This window comes from Ceratotherium simum, chromosome 27, assembly GCF_057802395.1.
Source record: "Ceratotherium simum simum isolate JZ-2026a chromosome 27, ASM5780239v1, whole genome shotgun sequence".
In the NCBI taxonomy this organism is placed as follows: Eukaryota; Metazoa; Chordata; class Mammalia; order Perissodactyla; family Rhinocerotidae; genus Ceratotherium; species Ceratotherium simum.
Window position 1 is genome coordinate 1620379 of NC_141926.1, and position 23541 is coordinate 1643919.

At 57.0% G+C, this 23541-nt stretch overlaps 1 protein-coding gene across 4 annotated transcripts in view; it reads right to left on the reverse strand.

Moving 5' to 3' along the window:
• Positions 1-17025, reverse strand: part of COL18A1 (collagen type XVIII alpha 1 chain) — a 110939-nt gene extending 93914 nt beyond the window's left edge. For 3 of the 4 annotated variants that reach the window (XM_087417923.1, XM_087417924.1, XM_087417922.1), the window contains exons 1-2: positions 16976-17025; positions 15031-15125 (exon numbers count right to left, since the gene is read on the reverse strand). In XM_087417923.1, the coding sequence (XP_087274049.1) occupies positions 15031-15125; positions 16976-17010 (130 nt within the window). In that variant the 5' untranslated portion in view covers positions 17011-17025. Of the gene's footprint in view, positions 1-15030; positions 15126-15223; positions 15328-16975 lie in introns of those variants that run through there. The other variant, XM_087417925.1, reaches the window with a different exon arrangement.
• Positions 17026-23541: the final 6516 nt, after the last annotated feature.

Consider the following 23541-nt stretch of genomic DNA (forward strand, 5'->3'; position numbering starts at 1 on the left):
TGGGGAGGGACCAGCCAAAGCCTGGTGGGGATCCTTTGTAGGATCCCATGATGAAGCCCTGACCCAGGAACCTCTCCCACACCTTCACCTGCCACAAGGCAAACAGCCAGATGCCCCCCAGGCGTCGCCCCGTTGCCACCCAGGACCCAGGCCCTCCCGTCCTGGGCAGAGTTCCATCAGGGGCCCTGGCTTGGCCCCACAGCGGGTGAGACGACGGATGCTGGTGGGCTGGCGACCATGGGGTCGTGGGCGCGGCAGACGGCCCAGGGGGAGGCATGTGAGGAGGGCTACGCAAACGGACAGGGAGCATCGCGGGTAAGGCGCCCTGAGGCCCAGCGAGCAGGCGCCTCTGATCACGGGTTGGAGACAAGGTGACCAGGCAAACGGGGTCCACACAGGAATCATTTAAAGCCCCCGGTGGCCGGGTGTGAGGTTCCCATGCACAGTGAAGGAATGGCACCTCGCAGGGAGAAGGAGGAAGCAGAGGGCGGCCCCTGAGACACAGCCATGCCCAAGGCCAGCAGGTCAGCATGGGAGCTGACCCTCGGTCAGGACACAGCCCCTCTGGAGCGCTAGGGGCTGGAGGATGCCAAGCAGACTGAGTGCTGATGGATGGCCTTCCTAGCGGTCGCTCCTTCACCCAGAACCATCATCTTTCAAGCTCAAGTTGGAAACCTCTGCAAGTTCCGGAGGCGGACGGGGTGACGGTGGCACCACAGTGTGAATGTCCTCGGTGCCGCTGAGAACTGAACACTGGGAAGTGGTTAAGATGGTGAATTCTATGTTCTGTGTATTTTTCCACAATAACGAAAAGAATTTTTAAGGAAATTAAAGAATAAAAAAGCCCACGACACTTCAATTGTGCAACGTTCCTCAGGAACTGTGTTCTCCAGTGCGTGGCTCTGGGGGTGAGGGCGGGGACCCCACCCCACCAGGAGGACCGGGTCAGGCCTTCCGAACACAGGACCCACGAGCCACTGCAGAGCCCTCCGAACAACATTCTGGGTTCTGACCATCACCCATCCAGCTGTCCACGGAGATAACAGAACTGAAGAGGCCCGAACCAGCTTCCTGATTTACAGTTCCTTGGGGTCAAAGGTCAGGTCCCTGGCCAGTAAAGAGCTGGACATCAGGTCCCCGAATGCCCAGTCTTAAGCTGTTTCCTGTCGGCAGGCCTCATAATCACCGCACGGACACCAGAGAAACACTTAATCCACTTTTTCATAAAGAAAGTGGACGTGCAGACGATTTCTACAGCACTGTCTTGACTTACGCCGTGATTTTCCTTCCCAGCACGTCGGAGTTTCTCTTCTGTCTCTTCTACATGTCGTGGGCTTTTATTTACAGGACAGGGACACAAACAGGAACGGACTCGTCCCACCCTCCTCGGCTCCCGGCTCATGTGGGCTTTGGCCAAGTAAGCGATCCGCCAGGCAGGGCACAGGACTGACTGGCCACGCAGAGGCCACTGCGTGATGCCCAGGAAACAGGCCTGGGCGGCGGTGGAGGGTGGACAGAGCAGAGCCGGGCCGGGCGGGGAGATGGGGCGACAGCTGCCGCATGGGGAGGTGTAGGGACCTGAGAAGGCCACAGGCAGCGTCCAACACTCTCTCTCTCCCGCGACGGGATTCTCCTGGCCCCTCTCAGTGTCTCCTACAAAGCCGGCACCTCCCGTCGTGTCCTTGGATGTGACGCAGGCCGTGGGCCAGAGGTAGCACAGCTTTACCTGGGCTGACGGGACCGCGACAACTTACACAGAGGAGCTGGGGCCAGAGCAGATTAAATCACGGCCTATGCATCGTCTTCACAGACACACACACCAGCTCCTAGACTGGTCAGAAAGTTCGCTAAAAGGCTGGAGGAAGCAGGAGTCAGCCTGTGCCAACTAAGAAAGAGCACACTGGCTGGCAGGAAGGCAGACACCACAGGAGCCGACGCGAGCGTCCTGGAGATGCTCAGACGGCCTGGGGAGGCGGTTGGCTGGGCGCCTGGGGGACCCTGAGCTCCACAAACTTCAGAGGCAGTGGGAGGACATGTGAGGCCGGGAGACGCAGGCACACAGTAACAGATGTTGAGGGAAAGGACCGAGCACCTGGGGGGACCAGGTGACCCCAAGGCCCCGGCACATAGATGGGCCCACCCAGAAGGTAAGTTAAGAACCTGAAGAAAAGAAAATGGGACACCCAGAGCTTGGCAGAGACAAGCTGAGCGACAGTCACAGCAACTGGGAGACGACGCGGCAGTGAGGTGCGGACCTCACCCTGTCTCTGAGCCCTCATCTTCCAGAAGTTCAGGCGCAGCAGGAGAAGAGAGGCTTGAGCCAGCCGGGGCGCTGGCGGTGCCAGGTCCCCAGACGTGCAGGCTCCCCTGTAGGAAGTGACACCCCAAACACACGTTTGCTGAACTGCCAGCAGCCCCTCCTTGTCACTCAGACAAGCCTTTCAGTAAAAGCACATCAAGGAACCAGAAGCATTTCTGCGGAAAAGGAGGGTAAAGGTCAAAGGAGATGTTCCCCAATGTCTGAACTCACGCCCGAGAGCATCCGTAACCCCGGGGAGGGTCACGTCGATTTCACTTGTCATCCGAAGGATGCTCACTCGTCACCTGAGAAACTGAGGCAAATAAAGAAACTGAGGCAGAGACTACTAGTCAGGGCAGGGTGGGCAGGACGAGGCTGCTCTACTGGGTCCCAGTTGAGTGGGCGGTGTAGGCTGCAGCTTCAGAGTTTAACTATTAATTGTTTACTAACTAGTTAGGCTTCAAACACCAACTCAACCAGTACGTGGACCTGCTGAGCGTCAGGTCATAAGCTGGGCCTCAGCGGATGCCTGGGTGACCAGACTGCAAAGGAGGGACGGACGCTGCAGCCCAGGATCATCAGACCCTGCCCCAGGCCCCAGACTTCTGAATCTGAGCAGGAAATGCCACTCGTCCCCTCTCCCCATGACCCTGGGGAGGAGTGCACCCCCCGACAAGTCCCCTCACAAAGGACACGGCCCCCACTGCCCGTCCTCTGGCCAGGATGAGACCTGTCGTGCCGGGCCAGCCCTGGCTGCTCCTGACCCAAGACAGGCCTGCAGACCCCACGGGGGCCCAGGGAGGCCTGTCTGCTCCCGAGAGTCAGGGGATGGGAACTCTGTGCCCCAAGGTCCTGAGCTCAGCCCCCCAGCCCTCCCCCGCAGCCCGCTGCACTGCACTTAATTCCTCGCTGTCCACAGGGCACAAAGCCAGGCCAGACGTCTGGCCAGGCTGAGCTCGCAGCCACTCGCCCTGCCTGGACCTCTGCTGCTTTTGCTAAATGCACGAGCTCTCAGAAAAGGTCCCCGTGCCAGAAAACAGGATAAAAATGTCCGATACATGGAATGCAAATGTCCAAAGATGGAATTTAAAAGTTCCCGGAGCCTGGCCTCACAGATGTGGCCAGGTTGGCCATTTTCACCAGTAAACCAAGTGCGGCCACCAAGTCCATGGGACAGCACGGCTCTCGGCATCCTGGATACCTGAAGCCCCACTGCAGCATTCTGGATAACCGAACGCTCTCAGGCCCTCGTCCATCCAACAGGCACCAACTGCTGACCACCGCCTGGCACACGGCCTTTCTTTGTGACCATCCTTCTACCACACGCGGTGGCACTGGCCGAATGGGCACTTTCTGGGAACCTGCTTTTGTACCATGTGCCTCATTCTCTAAATATAGAACAGAGCTGGTCTCTGTGTGACCTCGTGGACGATAACACACACCCGCCACCCTGCGGAGGCCCGGCAGGCCCGGGGTCCCAGGAAAGCCCCCCACACAGCAGGTGTCTGACGCGAGCAGGCTGCACCTCACCTGCAGGGCCTGCCCAGGCACCTCAGACGTCCCACCGTCATTGACCAGCCCCCACTCATCTGCTCTCAGTCCACCGCTTCCCTCTCCATTCAGGCTTCCCCCCGCTCCACGCTCACTGTGGCCAAGACGGCCCCCGGTCAGCTGCTCCCGAGTCCAGCCCGGCATGCGTGAGCCCCTCGCTGCCGCCCGGCGTACGTCCGGAGGTCCTGCTGGGGGCTGGAGAACAAGAGGCCCCCCTGAGCTCTGGAAGGTTCCCGAGGCCGGGGCCTGTCTATAACTTCTCCCTGGACAGCCCATGGCCTAGGGATGCTAGAGGCACAGGACAGAGAAGGGCTGACCTTGGGGGCCCCAGGGGTCAGGACGGACAGCCCAGGCAGGGGTCCTGCACAGCTGGAGAGACACTTCAGAGTTGTCCACACTGACATGAAGCAGTACTTCACAAGTGAGAGGCCCTCCTTCCTCGCAGCCCCACGATTCTACCCTTCCAGTGACCTCACGACACGCTGCAGGTGCTGTAACAAATTTCCATAAAGTTAGTGGCTTAAAACAGCACGCATTGGTTCTCTCTCAGCTCTGGAGATCAGAAGGCTAAAATCAAGGTGTCGGCAAGACTGCGTTCCTCTTGGAGGACCCGGGAGAGTCCATTTCCTTGACGGTCCAGCTGCTAGAAGCTGCCTGCATTCCTTGGCTCCTGGCCCTTCCTGCATCTTCAAAGCCAGCAGCGCAGCATCTTCCAGTCTCCCGCTCTGGCCTCTGCTTCCATCATCTCGTCTCCTTTTTATGACTCTGACTCCCCTGCCTCCTCCATCCCTTACCATGACGCCAGGGTTACACGTGGGGCCCACCTGGGTAATCCAGGGTCATCTCTCCAGCCCGAGAGCCTTAATCGCATCTGTGGAGTGCTTTCTACCCTGTAAGGCAGCGTCCAGAGGGTCTGCGGATTCGGACGTGGACATTTGTGGGTGCTGTCACTCAGCCGACCACATATACCATGGGAATCAGGAGTATAAATGAGGGATTTTTTGTCCAGATCCTGAAATGTGGGGGCGTTGGGAGTCCGCAGTGCCAGCTCCCTGTCGGTCCTCTTGCTGGCGGGCGGAGCTGTTTTCCCATTGGGGCAGCAGAGCCACTGCCAGCCGGCTCTCCGTGAGGCCCTCGGGCTTCTGCACGTGCAGAGAGGGGCCGTCCACGTGGCGCCAGGCCAGGGTCGGAGTCAATAGGGAGGGCGGCCCCGGTCTGTTTAAAATGTCGAAGATTCCCCACAGTGACGAGGAAGGTTGTGCTAGGATAGGTTCCGCCTAGGATGGGTGATTTCTTCTTTCTGGTTTCCAAACTTCCGGTGGCAATCTGAACCATTTTCACAATACACAGCTATGAATGATAAGCGGAGCACCACAGGCTCTGGGTCAGCTCTGGATGGGCCCGAGTCCTCGGGGGGTGGAGGCTCATTTTAGCCAGGAAACAGGAAGGTCCTGGCTGCCCCAAGGGGACTGGTGACCCTGGATCAGCATGGGTCCCCCCTGATGCCACAGGGAGACAAGGACAAGACGCCAGGACACAAGGCCATCAGAGGTCACTGCTGACACTGCCCACTGGAGTGGGCACTGTGATCCCACAGCCCTGGGGCCAGGAGAGGTGAGCAAAGTGACAGCTGGAACCTTGGGGGGGGGGCAGGAGGGCCTGGAGCCCTGGAGGGGCATCTGGACTCAGTAAGGGCCTCCCCTCCTCAGAGGGGCCGAGAGGCTCGGGGAGCAGAGATAGTTCAGCGCCGGTGTGGACATGTTTGGAAGGCGAGGAGCCATTCCCCTGAAATAATAATTTACATTAGAGAAAGCCTCTCCTCGTTCCATCGTCAGGCTGGCTCCCCAGGGCACCTGCCCGCCTAGACCCAGAGCCCCTCCAGTCCTATCCTGGGGGAATCTCCTAGGGCACCTGCCTTTAAACACCCTCAGGCCACACATGAGGGGAGGAGGTGTCGGGGCCGGAGGCCCCTCAAGGGAGGTGCCTGGCTTCCCTGGGGAGGAGGCTGCAGCTGGGAAGCGGGAGGGGCCTCCACCCTCCTCGGTACCCAGGGACGGGTGGGGAGGACCCTGCAGGGGGGCACAGGGGGCGCATCAACGGCTTCCCTGCTTTCCAGTTGGAAGGCTGAGGTGACAGATGACAGAGAGGAAGTGAATGCTGTCCTCTGAGCTCTCCCCAGATGGCACCACAACGCGGACGGGGCCTCGATCCAGGAACTGGCCTGTCTACCAGAAAGAACACGAGGCCCGACATTCTCGGGGGTCTCCTGACAGCCTCGTAGAATCTCAGCAGGAGATTTCTTTTTTTTTTTTTTAATTTTTTTTAATTTTTAATTTTTTGTGTGTGAGGAAGATCAGCCCTGAACTAAAATCCATGCTAATCCTCCTCTTTTTGCTGAGGAAGACCGGCTCTGAGCTAACATCTATTGCCAATCCTCCTCCTTCCCGCACCCCCCCAAGGCCCCAGTAGATAGTTGTATGTCATAGCTGCACATCCTTCTAGTTGCTGTATGTGGGACACGGCCTCAGCATGGCCCGAGAAGCGGTGTGTCGGTGCACGCCTGGGATCCGAACCCGGGCCGTCAGCGGGAGATTTCTTCAAAATCACAGCAGCCCCATAACAAAATCCAACAAGCAGAGGCCCGTCAGTGCTCCCTGGATCCCTCCAACGGGACGTGGTGGGCGTGACCATGCTGCAGCACGGCCGAGAGCACTGGAGGACCTGGGCAGTGGGGGATGTGGACCGCTCTGTTGGATACAAATGACCGTTTCAGTAGGCACAGCCCGTGGCCAAGCAAGAAACACACCAACCACGTTGCAGTCACATGGGCCCACGTCCTGCTCGTGGTGCACACCTAGCCCTCCTTCTAGGCCCGGCCCTGACGGCTGGGTCAGAGCCATCCCCATCACGGTGTCCCCAGAGCCTAGTGAGGGGTTCTCGGGACACACCCCAGAAAGCTGCTGTGCACTGTGTGTTCTCTGCTGGAATTGCTCTTCAACCCCACAGCGCCCACTGTGCTGTCACGCCCACGAGTAGCCTCTGTCCTCCTCATTTCGGATCAGAGAGCGAGGCACAGAGAGGGTGAGTAACCCGCCCATTGTCACACAGCGCTCAGGGGCAAAGCTAGAATTAAAATCTGGAGCCTGGGCTCTCAACCATCAGAGCAGACAGTGTCCCACCCATGAACGCAAAAGGGACGGCTACATGTTGGCAGGGCTGCCTGCCAGCTGTAAAATTCCACCATTAAACAACTCCATCATTATTTTCTGCAAGGACTCATCCCAATTCCACACCCACAAGGGCAGAGTAAAGAAGATAACAGCTAACAGGTAGTGCGTGGCCCTCCCTGCACGTGCAGTGCTTATCGGCCTTGCACACCTCGGCTCATGGAACCCTCACTACCCCTGATCATCCCTGCGACACGATGAGCCCCAGGCGGTAGGTTCCCCAAGTCTGCTCCTCACTCCAGTGCCCCGCCTCTGAAGGAAGAGTCCATAAAAATGATGGAAGAAACAACTCCATGCTTTAAGAAATATCATATCCCCGATTAAAGACCAACCACAAACTAGAAAAATATGCAAAATATGCCCCCAAGAGCTGACACCACAGACAGAAAAGTGAGGAGGAAACAGAGATGGACATCAGAGGCCAAGAGGAACACCAGGGCCAATAACTCCTTAGAACATTCATGCTCACTAGCCATGGAAAACTCACAGAACAGAACACTGAAGTGGTACTTTTCCACACAGTCAGGCGCCGCATCATGACGCGTGGGTTGATGATGGCCCTGTATGTGACGGTGGTCCCCCTGAGATCAGTACCATAGAGCCCAGGTGTGTAGGAGGCTGTGCCGTCGAGGTTTGTGTAAGTCACTCTGTGATGTTCCCACTTCAACGACATCACCTAATGAAGTGTCTCACAGAACGCGTCCCCGTCGTTAAGCGGCAAGTGACTGCATCAAATTAGCAAGATTTTTGAAGTGACAGGGCCCAGCCCTGGCGGTTTGGGCTGGAAAGCTGCTTGTAAATTAACGTTGCCCACCTGGAGGGATGCCCTCCCGCTCCCGAAGGTCCCCAAACACAGCCCCCCACACTCAGCCCCAACACTGGCCAAGGGCCTCCCAAGACAAGCAACTTGAGAACACGAAGGGCTAAATGGACCCGGACCCCATGGTGGACACTCTTCAACTCCTGGGAGATGACAGTCTGCATTGCCCTCCTCGCCCTCACTCATCACCTGGGCCCCTCCCCGGAGACCCACCGCTGTCCACCTTCCTGTCTTTCAGGGCACGCATGCTGCCTTGCACAGAAGGTGCCCAAAAACGCACCTAGGAAAGAGGAAGTGGATGAAGAGGGCAGGAGGCTGAGCTCACCCGAGGGACCCAGCAGGGCGACCAGTCTCACTACCCATCGCCTCCCAGCCTGGACCAGCCAGGGGTGAAAGTAAGGCCTTCCAAGGTTCTCCACTAATGCCGGCCCCCAACCCCTGGCCCCTGACCCCAGCAGCCTCTTCAGCCTTAGCTTGGAAGACATCAGACACTGGCTCCATGGGGTCAGCTGGCTGGTCCAGGACAGGGGACCTCAGGGGAAGGCAGGGCCACCTGAGACAGTCTCCTTCCTCCCCCAGGCCCACCCTGCATCAGGTCCACCGGGTGGGCTGGGTCTATGCTGGCCGGGCAGCTCGCTGAGGGTCCTGGGACATCACGCCCCCCCCTCCTGCCCCCCTGCATGCCCCTGTCCTCTCTGAGGGCACAGGGCAGGGCTCCACACTTTCCATCTGGCACTGTCAGCAGCAGCAGCCACGTAAATTGCACGATTCCTCCCAAGATGAGGTCCCTGGTTGTCTGAACAGAAACGTAGAAGAAAGGCCTCCTTCATCTTGGAGGCCGGGGGGCATCTGGGTCCAGGTCCCGCAGAGGTGCATCCAGCCCAGCTCCTGAGCAGCTGAATGGGCTGCTCTTAGCCTTTCCCGTTCCCAGGACGGGAGAAGCTCGCCGTGCACAGCAGGCGCCAAGACGCAGCCAGCAGGCCGCTGAGACGCCTCCCAGCCTGCTTCCATGTCAGGCCAAGTCACCCCAGGACAGAAGGGGGTCTCTCAGCTCCCTGTGCCGGCAGGTTCTCTGCAGACAGAGGAGACCCAGCTGCCAAATCTGGTACCGTCTGAAGATTTCTAAACTTGAATTCAAAACAGAGGAGGCCTAACCATGGCTAATTCTGAATCGACTCAAAAAAACAGTGAGAAAATGTAAAAAGGAGTACTTCCAGCCAAAATTAATGAATGATTGAATGAACGAAAAAATAAATAAATAGCACATGATATCTGCCAACTTTCAGTCCCGGCTCCACCAAAACCAATCCATCAATCGACAGCACGTGGTCCCTGCAGTTTAGATCCAGGCTCTGTCACTATGACCCACCACCAAGCCCTCTCAGGGCCACCACCTTCCAGCCCTGTCCTCAAGCCTTTGGCTCTGGTCTCGTGTCCTTTCAGAGGAAAACACCCTATAAAGATCGAGCCTGACCCACGGCCAGCGTCTGGGCCAGCTGGAGCCGGCACTGGCTGGTGCCCACTGCAGATCCTCCTGGTCTTCCAGAAACCAAAGGTGGCTGAAAGCCCCACCAGCCACCCCTGCTCAGCGCTGGGTGTCCCTGCCCCGTCCTGCCTCGTCACAGGGGATCAGCCCAGGAGTGACCCCATCCGCCAGCATGAAATTCCAGGAAGATGTATGGGCCTGTGAATAGGTTCTCCTTTCTGGGGCTCTCGCTGGAGACAGCCAGGAAGGCCATGCTGGGGCTTGCCTGCGCTGGAGGAGGTGGGGAGTCAGGACCTGATCCTGCAGGCGCAGCGGGCGGAGCACAGACACTGCCCTGCAGCCTCCAAATTTCGTCTGACTCAGCGCATCCCTGATCATAAGCTCCTGCTGACAGCTGTTCTGCAGTGGCCTAGAGCCGCCTATCTAAGGCGTTACCCTGTCGGCCAGCCAGCGTGGCTCCTCCAGCCCCTGCCCGCTGGGAGCTTCCTGTCTCCCTGAGCCATACAGGGGACGGTGGGAGCAGACAGTGTGCGCTGCAGAGATACAATGTGTGGTACGGAGACAGCTTGTATGGCGTGAGGATACAATGTATGGCATAAACATACAATGTATGTCGTGTACAGTGTGTGGTCTAAACGGCTTTACAAAACGACCACCTGCTGCTCACAGCACCCCGGAAAAAGGAGCTATTCCTGCCCCAGGTTAGGGGAGGGAAATGAGGCAGCGAGGGGAGGTGGGGCGGCGGGGTCAGGCACAGCTGCCGCGGGCCCTCTGCTGCCTCAGGGGGGCCCAGGCCTGCGCCGACCACCCCAGGGGAGGGGGAGAGGGCTCAGGGGCCGTCACTCTTAGGAAGGGGCCAGGCCTGGCAGAGGGCTAGTCCCAGACCCTAAACCATCAGGCTGGGAGGCCGTGGGGCCAGAGAAGCCACAGGACTGGCTCCGGGCAGGGCTGTGGAGGCCCCAGAGCACATTGTAGGCACCCCCACCCTCCCAACAGTTCTCATTGTCTTTCTGGGCCATTGCTGTCAACATGTACCAAATCTAATTACCTTACAAGCATGCCAAACATCTATATTAATTTTCCCAATATTTTACCCTTCCCCTTTCACCAGCCAGCCCTGGTGGTCTAGCAATTAAGATCCACGCTCTCACCGCCACAGCCCAAGTTCGTTTCCAGTCAGAGAACCACATCACCCATCTGTCGGTTGTCATAATGTGACGGCTACATGTTGCTGTGATGCTGAAAACTATGGCCCCAGTATTTCAAATACCAGCAGGGTCACCCACGATGGACAGGTTTCAGCGGAGCTTCCAGACTAGACAGAGTAGGAAGGAGAACCTGGCCATCTACTTCCAAAAAAATTGGCTATGAAAACCCTATGAGCAGCAGTAGAGCACTGTGCCAGAAGGTGAGAGGATGGCACAAAAAGACCAGGCAGGGCTCTGCTCTGCTGTGCACAGGGTCGCTGGGAGTTGGAATCGACTTGACAGGACTAACAACCACCACCACCAACAGCACCAAGTTCCTGGGAGCTTTACGAGTCAGGTCCTGTGATGTCCACCTGAAGACATCGGCCAGTTGGTGCTCAGCCAGCTGTGCTCTTGGGAGAGGGGCCCCCGCTGCGTGGCACTTCGTCTGGTTCTCTCACAGATAACAATTAACCCAGAGGCTCCGAGGCTAAGGTCGTGATGAGAGTGTGACATCTGTGATCAGCCCTCCCAGGCACCTGGGTAGCCGCACCTTGACAAGGGCTACAGCCAGGCCTGTGCCGTGGGGCAACGGCCAACCCACTGCGGACAGAGCCCAGCCTGTGGGCTGCTCATGAGCCACAGCTCCAGCTTGCCCCATGCCACCTCTCACCTGATCCCTGAGTGCGGGGGGGAACCAGCCCCGGGTCCTGGAGGCCCCCCTCAGCTGACTGGCCCTTCCCAGCAGCCCTCAGGCCACGAGGGAGAGGAGGCTCTCTGGACATGGAATCGGAGACTGGATTTTGCCCCATCCCATCACTCACCAGCTGTGAGGTTCTGGGGAGCCCAAGGCCTTGCCCGGAAAGTGCCAGGGTGAACCAGGGTCTCCAACATGTGCTCCATCGCTGGGCCCTGGAGGGGGTCAGTGCCCTGACCCCGGCAGCATGGAGAGTCTGATGGAGCCCCTTCTGGGGGTGGGTGGACAGCACCTTCTTGAGAAGCAGCCAGGCCACCCCTAACCCTGGACGGACAGCTGAGCAGTGGGGGTGTCATGGGGACGCCTCCCTCAGGGCTGCACCTGGGCTGCGGCTTCCCCTCCCAGCCCGGCCCCAAAGGTCTGCCCTCTGTGGTCCTGGAGCTGTCCTCGGGACAGGGCAGTTACCCACAGCAGAGGACAGGGGCCGGACGCCACACAGGCCCCTCCAGCACTCCCAGGGTCCCAGAGAACCCGACCTTCTCGATAATCCGGATGAAGAAAGAGCAAGGCACTTTTGGTGGAGAGAAAGTGAGTGTGTGAGTGTGCATGTGTGCATGCATGTGCATGGGTGTGTGCACATTTACACCTCTGCACGTGTATCTGCAGGTGAAGCGAGCAGGGTGGTGAGCAGGGCTCCCTGCCCCGTGCACTCTGGATGGAGTCAGGCTCGCTCCTTCTAGGTTTCTCGCACAGGATCCCCCCACTTCTCCTTCCTTGAAGAGAAAACAGGAGTACCCTGAAAAACAAGTTTTGCTGAAATTCAAAACTATCTTCCGAGGTCCTGCATCTGAAGACTCCCCAGCGGGTGAGCCTGGGCAACAGCTTCACTCGGAAACAGGCCTGCCCGGGACAGGAGCGTTCCCATCAGCTCAGGTCCAGTGTCACCCATGCATGACCCCAGGATGGCGGACGCCCACGCACACTGGAACCCAGGGTCCTGGCTGTGTCGTGTTCGAGCCCACTCCTGGGGGCCCACCGAGGGAAGGCGGGCTGAGGGGCAGGGACCCCGGCGCTCAGCCGTGGTGGCAGAGAGACCCGACCCGAAGCCACTTGGGCTTTGTGCCAACTGAAGGACAGTGGGAAGTCCTAGTGAGAGAGGGGGCGGGATGCTCAGGGCGGGGGGGGGGGGGGGGGGATGATGCAGGAGCTGACAGAGCCCGACACCGAGGTCACATGTGGGAGAGGCCAGAGACAAGATGACGTGGAGACCAGGCTCCTGGCATGGCTGTCCACCTGACACAGTCCTTTCTCAGTCCTGACTCTGAAGCCCTGACTCACAAACACTTCCTACCGGGCCAAGGCCCTTCAGCACATGTGCATCCACAGACCCCCAGCAGCACTCAGCCCCCTGGGTTGTAAAGACCGCTCAGCCCACGGCACCACCACATGTCTGGGTAGCAGAGAAATGCACAGAATGCCATTGACAAGCATCAGAATCACAGCAACCAATCCTTAAACAAAACAGCAACGGACTTTTTTCTGAGGTTTGTTTTTTTTTTTGGTCAGGTGCAACACAGAGATACGGAAAGATGCATCATTTTTGGTCACAAAAAATGTGCAAATCAGCAAGCTGAGCCTCAAGCCTTTGATTCCCAAGGGTGATTTTTAAGGGTTTCTAGAACAAATTGAGTACCTGCTAAGTCAGGATTTCACACACATTAGCTCTTCTCCAATAACACCTAGAGAGAGCAACTTTTATCCCTTTTCAAGGGGACTTGGTCCCGGCCGGGAACGGAATCCAAGTTCTCCCTGCACAGGGGGAGGGGCGGGTGGGCAGCACACAGCCCCGCTGAGCCCGCTTCCTGCTTTAGCCTCCAGGGTACAGAGAGCCGCATTCCATCAGGCACCTCGGAAGGGGCCCTCCTTCCCACAGGACCTGACGCTGTGGCTAGCCCCCACTGCGGCCACTTGGTGGGAGGGAAGATAAAACACACACCATTTTGCGAACCGGAAGTCTGCGTTAACTCAAACACCTCCTCTCAGATCTCGAAATTGCTTCTCACAGAAGCTCTCTGACACCACATTTCATATTCTCCCCTCTGAGGCTGATGGACATTATTACCCCTAACTCCCTGAAGACAAAGTTTCCAGAGCCGGGCACTCCAGTGTCTACCTGTGTCTTGGTTACACAACTATCAGAGGGGCTCCAGGCTTCCCCATTCCTGCACATGCAGCCCCATCTGGGTCTGGGCCCTGCTGGCATCGCTGTCCCCAGTGCAGCTGTCTGAGGGGCCAGCCCCTGAAGCCACAATTACGGCCCAAAGTGGCCCTAGGCGGTCAGCAAGAACCCACGGGACCACAGACCTGTGTAAGGACAAACAGCTCTCCCAATACACCCTGGAGTTGACACCAATAAATGTGGAATTATCTGCTATCCAGCAAACAGGTGCTTCTCAGCAGATCTACTTATAAGGTAGTTACTTCTTAAAAAGTCTATGCTGCTATTTAACCCGGTAACTAAGCCGATTGGAAACAATGAAACAAATTACTATTTCTCTCCCCAGAATGAGTTCCCTCCAGTCAGGTCCCTCCTTCCTGCCAGCTGGGCAGCAGGTGTGTTGCTCCGTGATGACCACGGTCAACATCCTCCTGCTCTCATTCTGAGGAGAGGGCTGCCTGGGAAGAGCGTCCCCGTCCCAGCACAGCCTTCCATTTCTACCAGCGATAAAACCCCGGACACGGGGCACGGGCTCCCCTGGGGTCTGGCGTCCCCCGCGCCACCTCCTCCCGGGCCTTTGTTGGGCATGTTGGGAAGAGGACTTGGCCGGCCGCGTGGTTAGGCACAGGGTCCCAGAAGCTGGTGGCAAAGGACGTTTCAGCGCGGCTGGAGCGCGTTCCTGCGGCACAGTCTGCGGTCCACGCGGGAAACCGGCGGTGCCGGCCCAACAACCGACTTCTCCGCATTGTTCTCGGGCGGCTGCGCTCTGCGCTCGGCCGCATCAAAGGGGACCGCGCGCAACCCGACACCGCGGCGGGCGCGGGGACGGAGGCCTGGCGGCCGGGGCAGCGCACAAAGACTGGCCCTGGGGGAACCGGGCAGTTCTGCCTCAACAGGTTGGAAACTCAACGACGACGCTCCGCACTGCAGCGTCTACTCCGGAGACCTGCCGGAACCCGCGCGCGGTCACTCCGGGGCCGGGAGGCACGACCTACTGCGGCCGCTCAGGCGCTGGGAGAGACGAGGCCAGTGACGGCGACACAGGCCCGGTGGGAGGGCGGCGAGTGGTCCAGCGTCTCCGGAACCACCGTGCGTGTAGCAGCCGCCACCACGACAGCAGCCCCGGCCCCTCGCTGGTCCTCGGCCGGCAGCTCAGTCTGCCGAGCGCACCAACCTCCCCGCGGAGTCGCCCAAGTTTGCTCACGACGCGAGGGACTTGGGGCGCGGACGCCCCGCACTACCCCCAGCCCAGCCCGCTCCCGGGTCCCGCGGCGGCCGAGGTGGCGGGAACCCCCATAGCCGGAAAATGAATGGCCGGAGCGGGACCCTCGGGACGAACGGCCCCCGCCCGACCCTGTCCCCCGACCGCCCGCGGGCCACCTGCGCGCGTGGGCCGAGCCGGGGCCGCCTCCTGGGACCGAAACCGAGATGGGCTAGGGGTGATGAGGCCGCCGCCCCGCTGGGGCCGGCCCGACACCCGCACGAGGTGCGGCCGAAGGCGGGCGGGCCTGGCGCGCCAACTTACGCGTCCCCGGCGGGTCTTACCTGGCTCCGCGGAGGCCGCGCGGATCCCGAGCAGCAGGACCAGGGGGGCGAGCACGTCCAGGAGGCGCCGCCACCGCGGCCGCAGCCAGAGCCACCTGCGGGCGACAGGCCACCGGTTAGGGCGCCGCACGCGTCCCCCGCCCGCCCGTCCCTGCGACCCCGCGCCCCCGGCCGCCCGCCCCTCGGCTCGCACCTCGGCGCCATCTCGGCCGGCCGGACCGTCTGCGCCGCGGATGCTGCGTCCTCAGCAGCGGTGCGCCCGCTCGGCCCGCCGCGTTCCGGCCGCCGCCGGGGACGGGCAGGGGGCGGGCAGGGGGCGGGGCGATGGGGCGGGGGCCGGCAGGGAGCGGGGGCGCGGGGAAGGACCGCCCGGGAAGGGCAGGGGGCGGGGCGCAGAGGGCGAGGGGAGGAAACTGGCCGCCAGAGACAGGCAGGGGGCGGGGCGCACGCCGGGGGGCTCGGGGACCGACAGCCGCGGGGCGGGGCCCGGGCGGGGGGCGGGGCAGGGCGGGACCCTGGGACAAGCCCCGCGCAGAGCGGGTGCGGACCGGCTCCCGGTGACCTGCCGCTGGTCGGCAGGTCCCAGTAGCCAGGGGTGCTTCTCCCCTCGGTCCCCGGCCCAAGCGCGTGGCCGCCCACACCCCGCCCGAGCCCCTGGAGGGAGCTGCCTCCTGCCGCTGCCCGAGGCCGCACGTGGGGTCCGGGCTTCAAATCCCAGGCAAGGTCCAAGGAGACGCAACGTGTTAGGCTGGCGTTTATTAGGGAAAGTGTCCCCCGCGGCCCCCCAGAGGATTCGTCCTCAGGCCCCGAGTCCGGTGGGGGCAGCGGGAAGGCGGGCGATTTGGACAAAGACGTTTATTGCCAGGGGACCGCGGATGGAGGAGGAGGAAGCCGGGCTCCTCCTGTCCAGCCTCGTGGGTGCAGTGGCCGCGCCCTGACGGCCCATCCACCTCGCCGCCCACACGGGCTTGGGGCCCAGGACCGTAGTGCTCCCCCGGGCTTCCCAGGAGCGCCAAACGCCGCCTCCTGCGGGGTCCTGCCCCCACTTTGCGGAGGGACGCGAGGGGGGTGAGAAGGCCCTGGCGTGCCCCTGCCCCCAGGACCCGGCCCGGGAGTCCTCTCTCCCTGCTGGGGGCCCAGCTGCTCCTCCCCCGAGTCTCCCCATCCCCCGCGGCTCCCAGAGTTACATCCACTCAGTGTCCGTTTCCTCAGGCCGGGGTTCCTGAACCTCTGTCTGACCACAAGCCTCGGGGTCCTTCTTCCAGTGAGCTGTGCAAGGGGTCCTGTCCTCAGACCCACCCAACAGGGGTCTCCATGACAGCCCCTCATATCCAGCTCTGAAAGTATGTTGCATCTCCCTGGACCTTGTGCCCTCTGGTCCCCATCGCCCTGGGCTTAGTCGCTTTCTGCTAAACCCTCCGGATTCTCCCTCCCCCACCCCTCCACTCTTCCTGACCCGGTTCACCTCCTGCCTGAGCAGGGTCTGCAGTGTAGACTCCTGCCTACCCCACCTCTCTACACTTCTCTTCCTGCCTCCCCCCACCCCAGTAGCACATCCTGCTGGACACTCCCCCAACACCTCTGACTTCACACTTCTCTCAGAACTAGAGACCAAGTCCCTGGCCTGGCGAAGGGGATGCCTTCCACGCTGACCTGGCAGTCTTACCCATGTGCCCCTCCCACGAGACCTGCATGTCTACCATTCCTGGCCCTCTCCACCACCACCTCCCTGGGCCTGGCAGCCAGGCTGCTTTCCAGGACCCTCCGGATAGCCTGACAGCTGCCCTCAGCAGCCCCCTTCTGGCCTGCTGGCTGTCTCTCCACACAGCAGCAGAGGGGCCTGCATGGATCCTTATCCAATCATGTCACCTCCCCCTCCTCCTTTAGTCTTCAAAGACCCCAGGCCCTGCCTGCCCCACACCCCCATCATCGTCTGCCTGCGCACCTGGCGTCCTTCTCCTGGCATCCTTCTCCTGGCATCCTTCTCCCAGGATCCTTCTCCTGGAGTCCTTCTCCTGGCGTCCTTCTCCTGGGATCCTTTTCCTGGTGTCCTTCTGGCATCCTCCTGGGATCCTTCTCCTGGGGTCTTTCTCCTGGGGTCCTTCTCCTGGGGTCCTTCTCCTGGGGTCCTTCTCCTGGGGTCCTTCTCCTGGCGTCCTCCTGGGATCCTTCTCCTGGGGTCCTTCTCTTGGGGTCCTTCTCCTGGAGTCCTCCAGGGTGGATGAAAAGGGCACTTATGGTCCCTGGAGAGGAGAGAAATCAACTTCAAGGGCTATGGCCTTCATTTTTTAAATGAAAGAGAACGGCATGGAGTAGAAATGATAGCACAAACTCTTTTGCAAAACCTTTGTTTCACATGTGGATGAGGGGTGGGGGTCTAGGTAGGGCGTGTGTCTGATGGGTGTTTGTGCAGTGGGGGTGGGTGAGACTGTGTGTGCTGTGTTTGTGTGTGTGGGTGGTGTGTGCTTCTGTAACAATGTACGAGGTGTGCGTGTGTGTCTGTGCAGCTGTGTGTGGGGTAGGCTTGTCCTGGGTCCTGATGGCCTCCCTTCTTGTGCCTCGTGGTCCATCCTTCTGTCTGCCTGCGCATCTGTCGCTCTGACAGTGGGGCCAAAAACCTGCTCCAGGGTGCGCAATCTGAAGTGCAGGGCTCTTTCATCTCTTCCATCTCACCTGCCCTCGAGGCCCAGCCTGCTTCCACCCACCCAGCCTGTTCTTAAATCTTCAGTCTGATGACTCACCTCCGCACGTGTGCCTGATGCTGGCCCCCGGCCAGTCTGCGGCTCCAGGAAGGAGCGGCTGGAACAGGGGGTCAGTGCTGGGTCGCTGCCCCGACATGGGGTCTGGGCTTCCGCACCTCTCTCCTCACCAGCAAGGGTGAGCCCACCTTGGCGGGGTTCAAAGAGCACTCTGTGTAATGAGAAGTGCTGTCAACAACAAAACGTACAAAAATAAGGCTTTCTACTGTGAAACACGTAGGATTGCGCAACTCCTAGCTGGGAAATGGTATATTTTGCGCTCATTTTTTTACTCTGTATCTTACCATAGAGTCACTGCTATATGTCTCCACGGTTCCCAGGACATCACATCTGGAAAAAGATGGAAAATATTTTCACATAGGAAAATATTAGAGTTTTATTTTTTCCTTTCTATACACAAGAAATATGTGATCACTGTAGAAAAAATAGAAAACATAGGCATGTACATAGGAAAATAAGACCCAAATCTCGCTCAGCTAACTCTGTGCTGTGGGTCTTCCCGCCCTTGTCTCAAAGATGCCCTGTCAGGGGGAATGTGCTCAGACCCCAGATAGGCACACGCAGGCCACCCTCTGGAAGGGCAGACAGAGATCAACTCATCCAGACAGGAAGTCCCGACTGTGCCAAGTGCTAAGGGGATGGTCCTCAGACCACAGCCTGGGCAGCAGGGCCCCCCCCCACCAGGCCAGTGGGGGTCCCACAATCCGGCTGAGGAGGAGGTGATGGGAAGGCCAGGGAGGGGGTGCATCCAGGAGCAGAGGCCCTGTGTCGGAAGCTCGTGGCCTGGAGAGAGGGACGATCCCGCGTGTGCGTGGTGAGATTCTTGGACATGTGGCACATGTGGTGGAGAGGGCAGTCGTGGAGTTTCTAGAGAGACATGTGAAGCAGGCCTGAACTCCAGGGCTCCGGCCAGCTTTCTCGTCTGTTCCTCGTATTATTTTCATCTCACTCCGCTGCTGAGGGTCTTTGGGCAACATGCACCAGGGGAAATGACAGAAATGACAGAGAGGTTCTGTGCTCGGCCCCAGCTTGTCTCCAGAGATGCAGAGTTCAGGTCTCATGGACCCAGGTCCAGCAGTGGCCGGCAGAGCACTGCACGGTGCTTGATTGACAGTCCCGCCCATGGCTGGAAACAGAGGCTCAGGTCCACTCACACTCCACGCTGGGTTTGTTTTTGTTTTTAGTTGACACAGAGTTTCCCCAAACTGCAGTGGATTCCCTCAAGTCCGGAGCCCGTGCCACGGGGTGTGTGTCCTGCTGTGGGCAGGCGGGTCCTGGGGTGGGGACTGTGGGTTTGTACAGGGAGAGAGGTGGGACACACAGGGAAGGGGCCGCCGGGGCCAGGTGACGTGGAAAGGGCAGGACCTCGACCTCTGCCCAGGCTGTCCCTTCTCCCTGTGTCCAAGAGGCACCGCCAAGCTTGCCACGTGCTACAAAAGTAGCTTTTCATCAGGAAACAGGAAGTTTGCAGAGACAGAGCCGGAGGTGAGAAGCACAAAGTGTTTCCAGAGAGAGTATCTACTTGATTCCAGGTCACACTGTTCAGTTTTCAGGCCCCTATCACATGGTCCACCCATATCTGAGAAAGATTTGGGGCTGTACACATCCTGGCTGTGAGGATGAGTGGACGGAGCCCATCGTGGCCTCACGCCCTGGCCTCTGTTGGACTCTCACCGTCCCCACGACTCCTGCACCCCATCACTTTGCTCCATTGCCCTTGTCTGTCTTCCCTGAGGCACTTATGACTGTGTGAGCGACACTGTATACTTGCTGGTTTTCATGCCTTCTGCCCGCACAGCCAATCTCCAATATTTGACCTTCTGGTGTTTGCACCTGCAGCTCTGGGGTGATGGCTGGCTCTGGCGGAGGCTCAACGAACACCTGCCGAAGGAAAGACCAGAGGAGCCAGCCACCTTCCACAGATCTCAACCCTTCCCGCTTGGCCTCGCCCTGGATGGTGGCTCCACTGGACTTCAGCCGCTGACCAGCCCAATCCTGGGCACCAGAGCTGGGCAGCCGATGGAGCGGTTGTTCATGAGGGGATTTATCCCAGTAGAATTTGAAAACAGCAAGTGAACAGTGAGACACCCACAAAATGGAATATTATGGTCCCATGAAGAAATCCGATGAAATAAATGTTCACGTGGAAAAGCTTTGTCCAACACCATGCCAACACCACGTGGTCCTGTGATATGAAACAGGCTCGTGAGGAAGGTGACGAGCCCCACTGATGGCAGTGATTATCTCTGAGCAATGGAATCGTAGGGAGCTCTAGTCTTTTCTCTGTTCCCTTCCACATTGTCCAACGTTCATACAATAAACATTTATTTTAATTTCAGAGCATGCTGTTTCCTCGTTTCGTGGCTGCAAGAAATGTCTCAGCTCAATGCGTGAGGATGTACTCATAGGATTTCATTCTAAAATATTAACAGTATACATTGTGGAATTATGGATGAGTTTCTTTTTATTGATCTGGATCTTCTTCCTCTTCTTCTAACAATAAATGTGTTACTTGTAAAAAAAAAAAAAAAAAGAAATGTCTCAGGTCAGGTTGAGTCATCGGAGGGAAGGGGAGGGGTCCCCGAATTCTCAATATATCACCTAAGGACCTGGAACGTTCTAGTCCTCAGCACTGCCTTATCCCCACAGAGATGCACCGAGAGGCGTCAGGACAAAGGGAGTCAACCGCCCTTTGTGTCTTGTACGGTGTTGCCAACACACGCAGATGGAAGGAAGAGGCCCAGGTGATCCTCTCGCCCTCCCTCTTCCTGCCAGCCTGGCAGCCTTCCACCATAAACAGCACAGCCCCGTGCTTTCCTTCCTTGATGCATGGCCCGGCAAAGCCTCGTTCAGACAAGTTCATCCCAGAGGGCCGCCCTCACTCCTCTCCTGCTTGCCCGCCCCAGAGGGGCTGGGGTGACTGCTCAGTGCAAAACAATCCCTAGCTAGAATACACGCCCAATACCACACACCCACACGCACACGCACAACCTGGGTCTGTTCACTCTCAAGATCACTGTTAAAACATTTCCACCCCTCCTCAATTCCTGATCCCCCTCAATGACGGGTGTGGCCTCTCCTCCTCTCCCCACCCCACCCTCTCTGTCGGCAGCCCCAAGTACTCAGGTCTCAGCCTGGTGGGTCCGCAGAGCCAGCCCCGACGGCCCGGTCTAAACCAGCCACCCAGCACTCAACGCCGCATGGCGCTGGTTTGTTTTCTGCAGAGCACTTACGGCTATCTAATGTTCTTGTTCCTTCGTTTGTTCCTGTATTTGCCATGGACTTCCCACTTCCCTCCACTGGAATTCAGGCCCCCGAGGGAGGCTTCGTTCATCACTGAACAAAGCGGAGGAGGGAAGGCAGGAGTGAGTACAGGCGTGACACTGGAGCCCAGTGTGACACCTTCACACGGGACTGGCTTGTCCCCACGCCAACCTGCAGCCTCCTTTCCCCGGCGCCCCTCTCTGCTCACGCTCACCCCAGTCAAAGTGTGAGCTGTTGAAGACATACGACTAACACAGGATTGTAACTCATCGTAAAAAATCCAAATGTCACCAATAAAGCTGAAGTCCCGCTTGACCTGCCTCCCCATCTGTCTCCTGACAAGGATAGTCCCTGTTATTCTCCTGCTGGTTTTAAAGAAATGCATTTTGTAGATATTTGTTACTCTAGAAATGTAGGAAGTTGTTTTTGTGAAATTTTTAAGGCATACATGAGATAATACTCACGGTTCTAAAACTTGCTTTATTAACACAATGTATGTTGTAGCTCTTTCCACATCCATGTATATAAATGTATTTCAATGATTGCACACACATTCCATGGTAGGGAAATGATACTTAGTGATCCACCATTAATAAGACAGGTTGTTTTCAATCCTTTGCTTAAAATAATGTACTGCCTTGAAAAGAGGTGGAAACAGTGAGAAAGAAATAGAAATGCTAAAAATGAAAAGCACAGTAAATGGGGTGAAGAAAGGTCTTGACAGGCTCATCAGTAAACTCAACTCAGCCAAGTGGAGAACTGGGGAGTCTGAAAATAACTCCACAGAGATTGCCCAAATTGAAACACAACGAGAGAAAAGAATGGGGGGGAAATGGAGCTGTGCATCTGAGAGCTGTGGGACAGTCTCAGGCAGTCTACGGTGCACATGACTGGAATAACAGAGGGAAGGGAGAGAGAGTGAGAGGGGCAGTGGAAATATTTGAAGAAAAAAGGCTGAAAATTTTCCCAGATTAATGACAGACACCAAACCATAGATCAAAGAAGCACAAAGAACATGCACACATGTAAAAGCCCACAGAAGTAAAACAAACAAATAAACAAAAGCAAACAAAACTCCAAATGCATAACATATTCAGACCGCTGGGGAAAAAGACAGATCTCTACGGCAACCAGAGTAACAACATAGATACACAACGTGCAGAGAAATGAAGACAAGAATTACAGCAGCGTTCTCTTCAGAAACCATGCAAGCTAGATGACAATGAGGCAATATCTTTATAGCCCTGAAAAAAAAAGCGTTGATTCAGAATTCTATATATTCTGTGAAAATATCTTTTAAAAGTTAAAGATAAAAAAAAGACTATCTCAGACAAACAAGAACTATAGGAATTTATTGCTGGCATACCTACTCTACAAAAAATGATAAATGATGTTCATCAATCAGAAAGAATATGATGGGCTGGCCCAGCGGCTTAGTGGTTAAGTTCACACACTCTGCTTTGGCGGCCCAGGGTTCACAGGTTCGAATCCTGGGTGTGGACCTATGCACCACTCATCAAGCCACACTGTGGCAGCATCCCACATACAAAATAGAGGAAGATGGGCACAGATGCTAGCTCAGGGCCAATCTTCCTAAGCAAAAAGGGGAAGATTGGCAACAGATGTTAGCTAAGGGCCAATCTTCTTCACCAAAAAAAAAAAAAAAGAAATAAAGAATATGACACCAATCTGCCAGCTGGACCTTCACAAAGAAATGAAGAGTATCAGAAATAGAAGAAATGAAGATAAGGTAAAATTCTTTTTTCCCCTTATTTTTAATTTCTATAAATGATAGCTGCTCTCTAAAGGAAAAAGAGCAGCACTGTATTATGTTGGTAGCATATACGAAAGTGAAATATATGGTAATAACATGAGGAAGGATGGGAGGCAAGAATTGGGAAAATATTGTTGTGAGGTCCTCACACTACATGTGAAGTGGTCTAACACTATTTGAAGGTAAACTCTGATTAATTTAAGATTTATATTATAAACCCTAGAGCAACCACTAAAAACATTTTAAAGAGGTACAAGTAATAAATCAAGAGGACATAAAATAGAATGATTACAAATGCTCAGTTAACCAACAGAAGGCAGAAAAAGAGTAAAAAAGAAACAAAAGCAGATGAAACAAATAGAAGACACCTAGCAAAATTATAGTTTTAATCTAATCTTATGATATCACATTAAATGTGAATGATCTAAACACACCAGTTAAAAGGTAGAGATGGTCAGAGGGGATAAAAAACCCAGCTATATTATACCTACAAGAAATCTACATGAAATATAAAACATATATAGATTTAAAGTGTCAGGATAAAAAAAAAAAAAAGATATACTAATCAATCACTAGCCAAAAGAAAGCCAGAATAGCTATCTTGGTATCAGACAGATTTCAGAAAAAGGAATATTATCACAGATAAAGAGGGACTTTACATATTGATGAAGGAGTGAATTCTCCGAGAGGACATAACATTCGTAAAGGAGCATA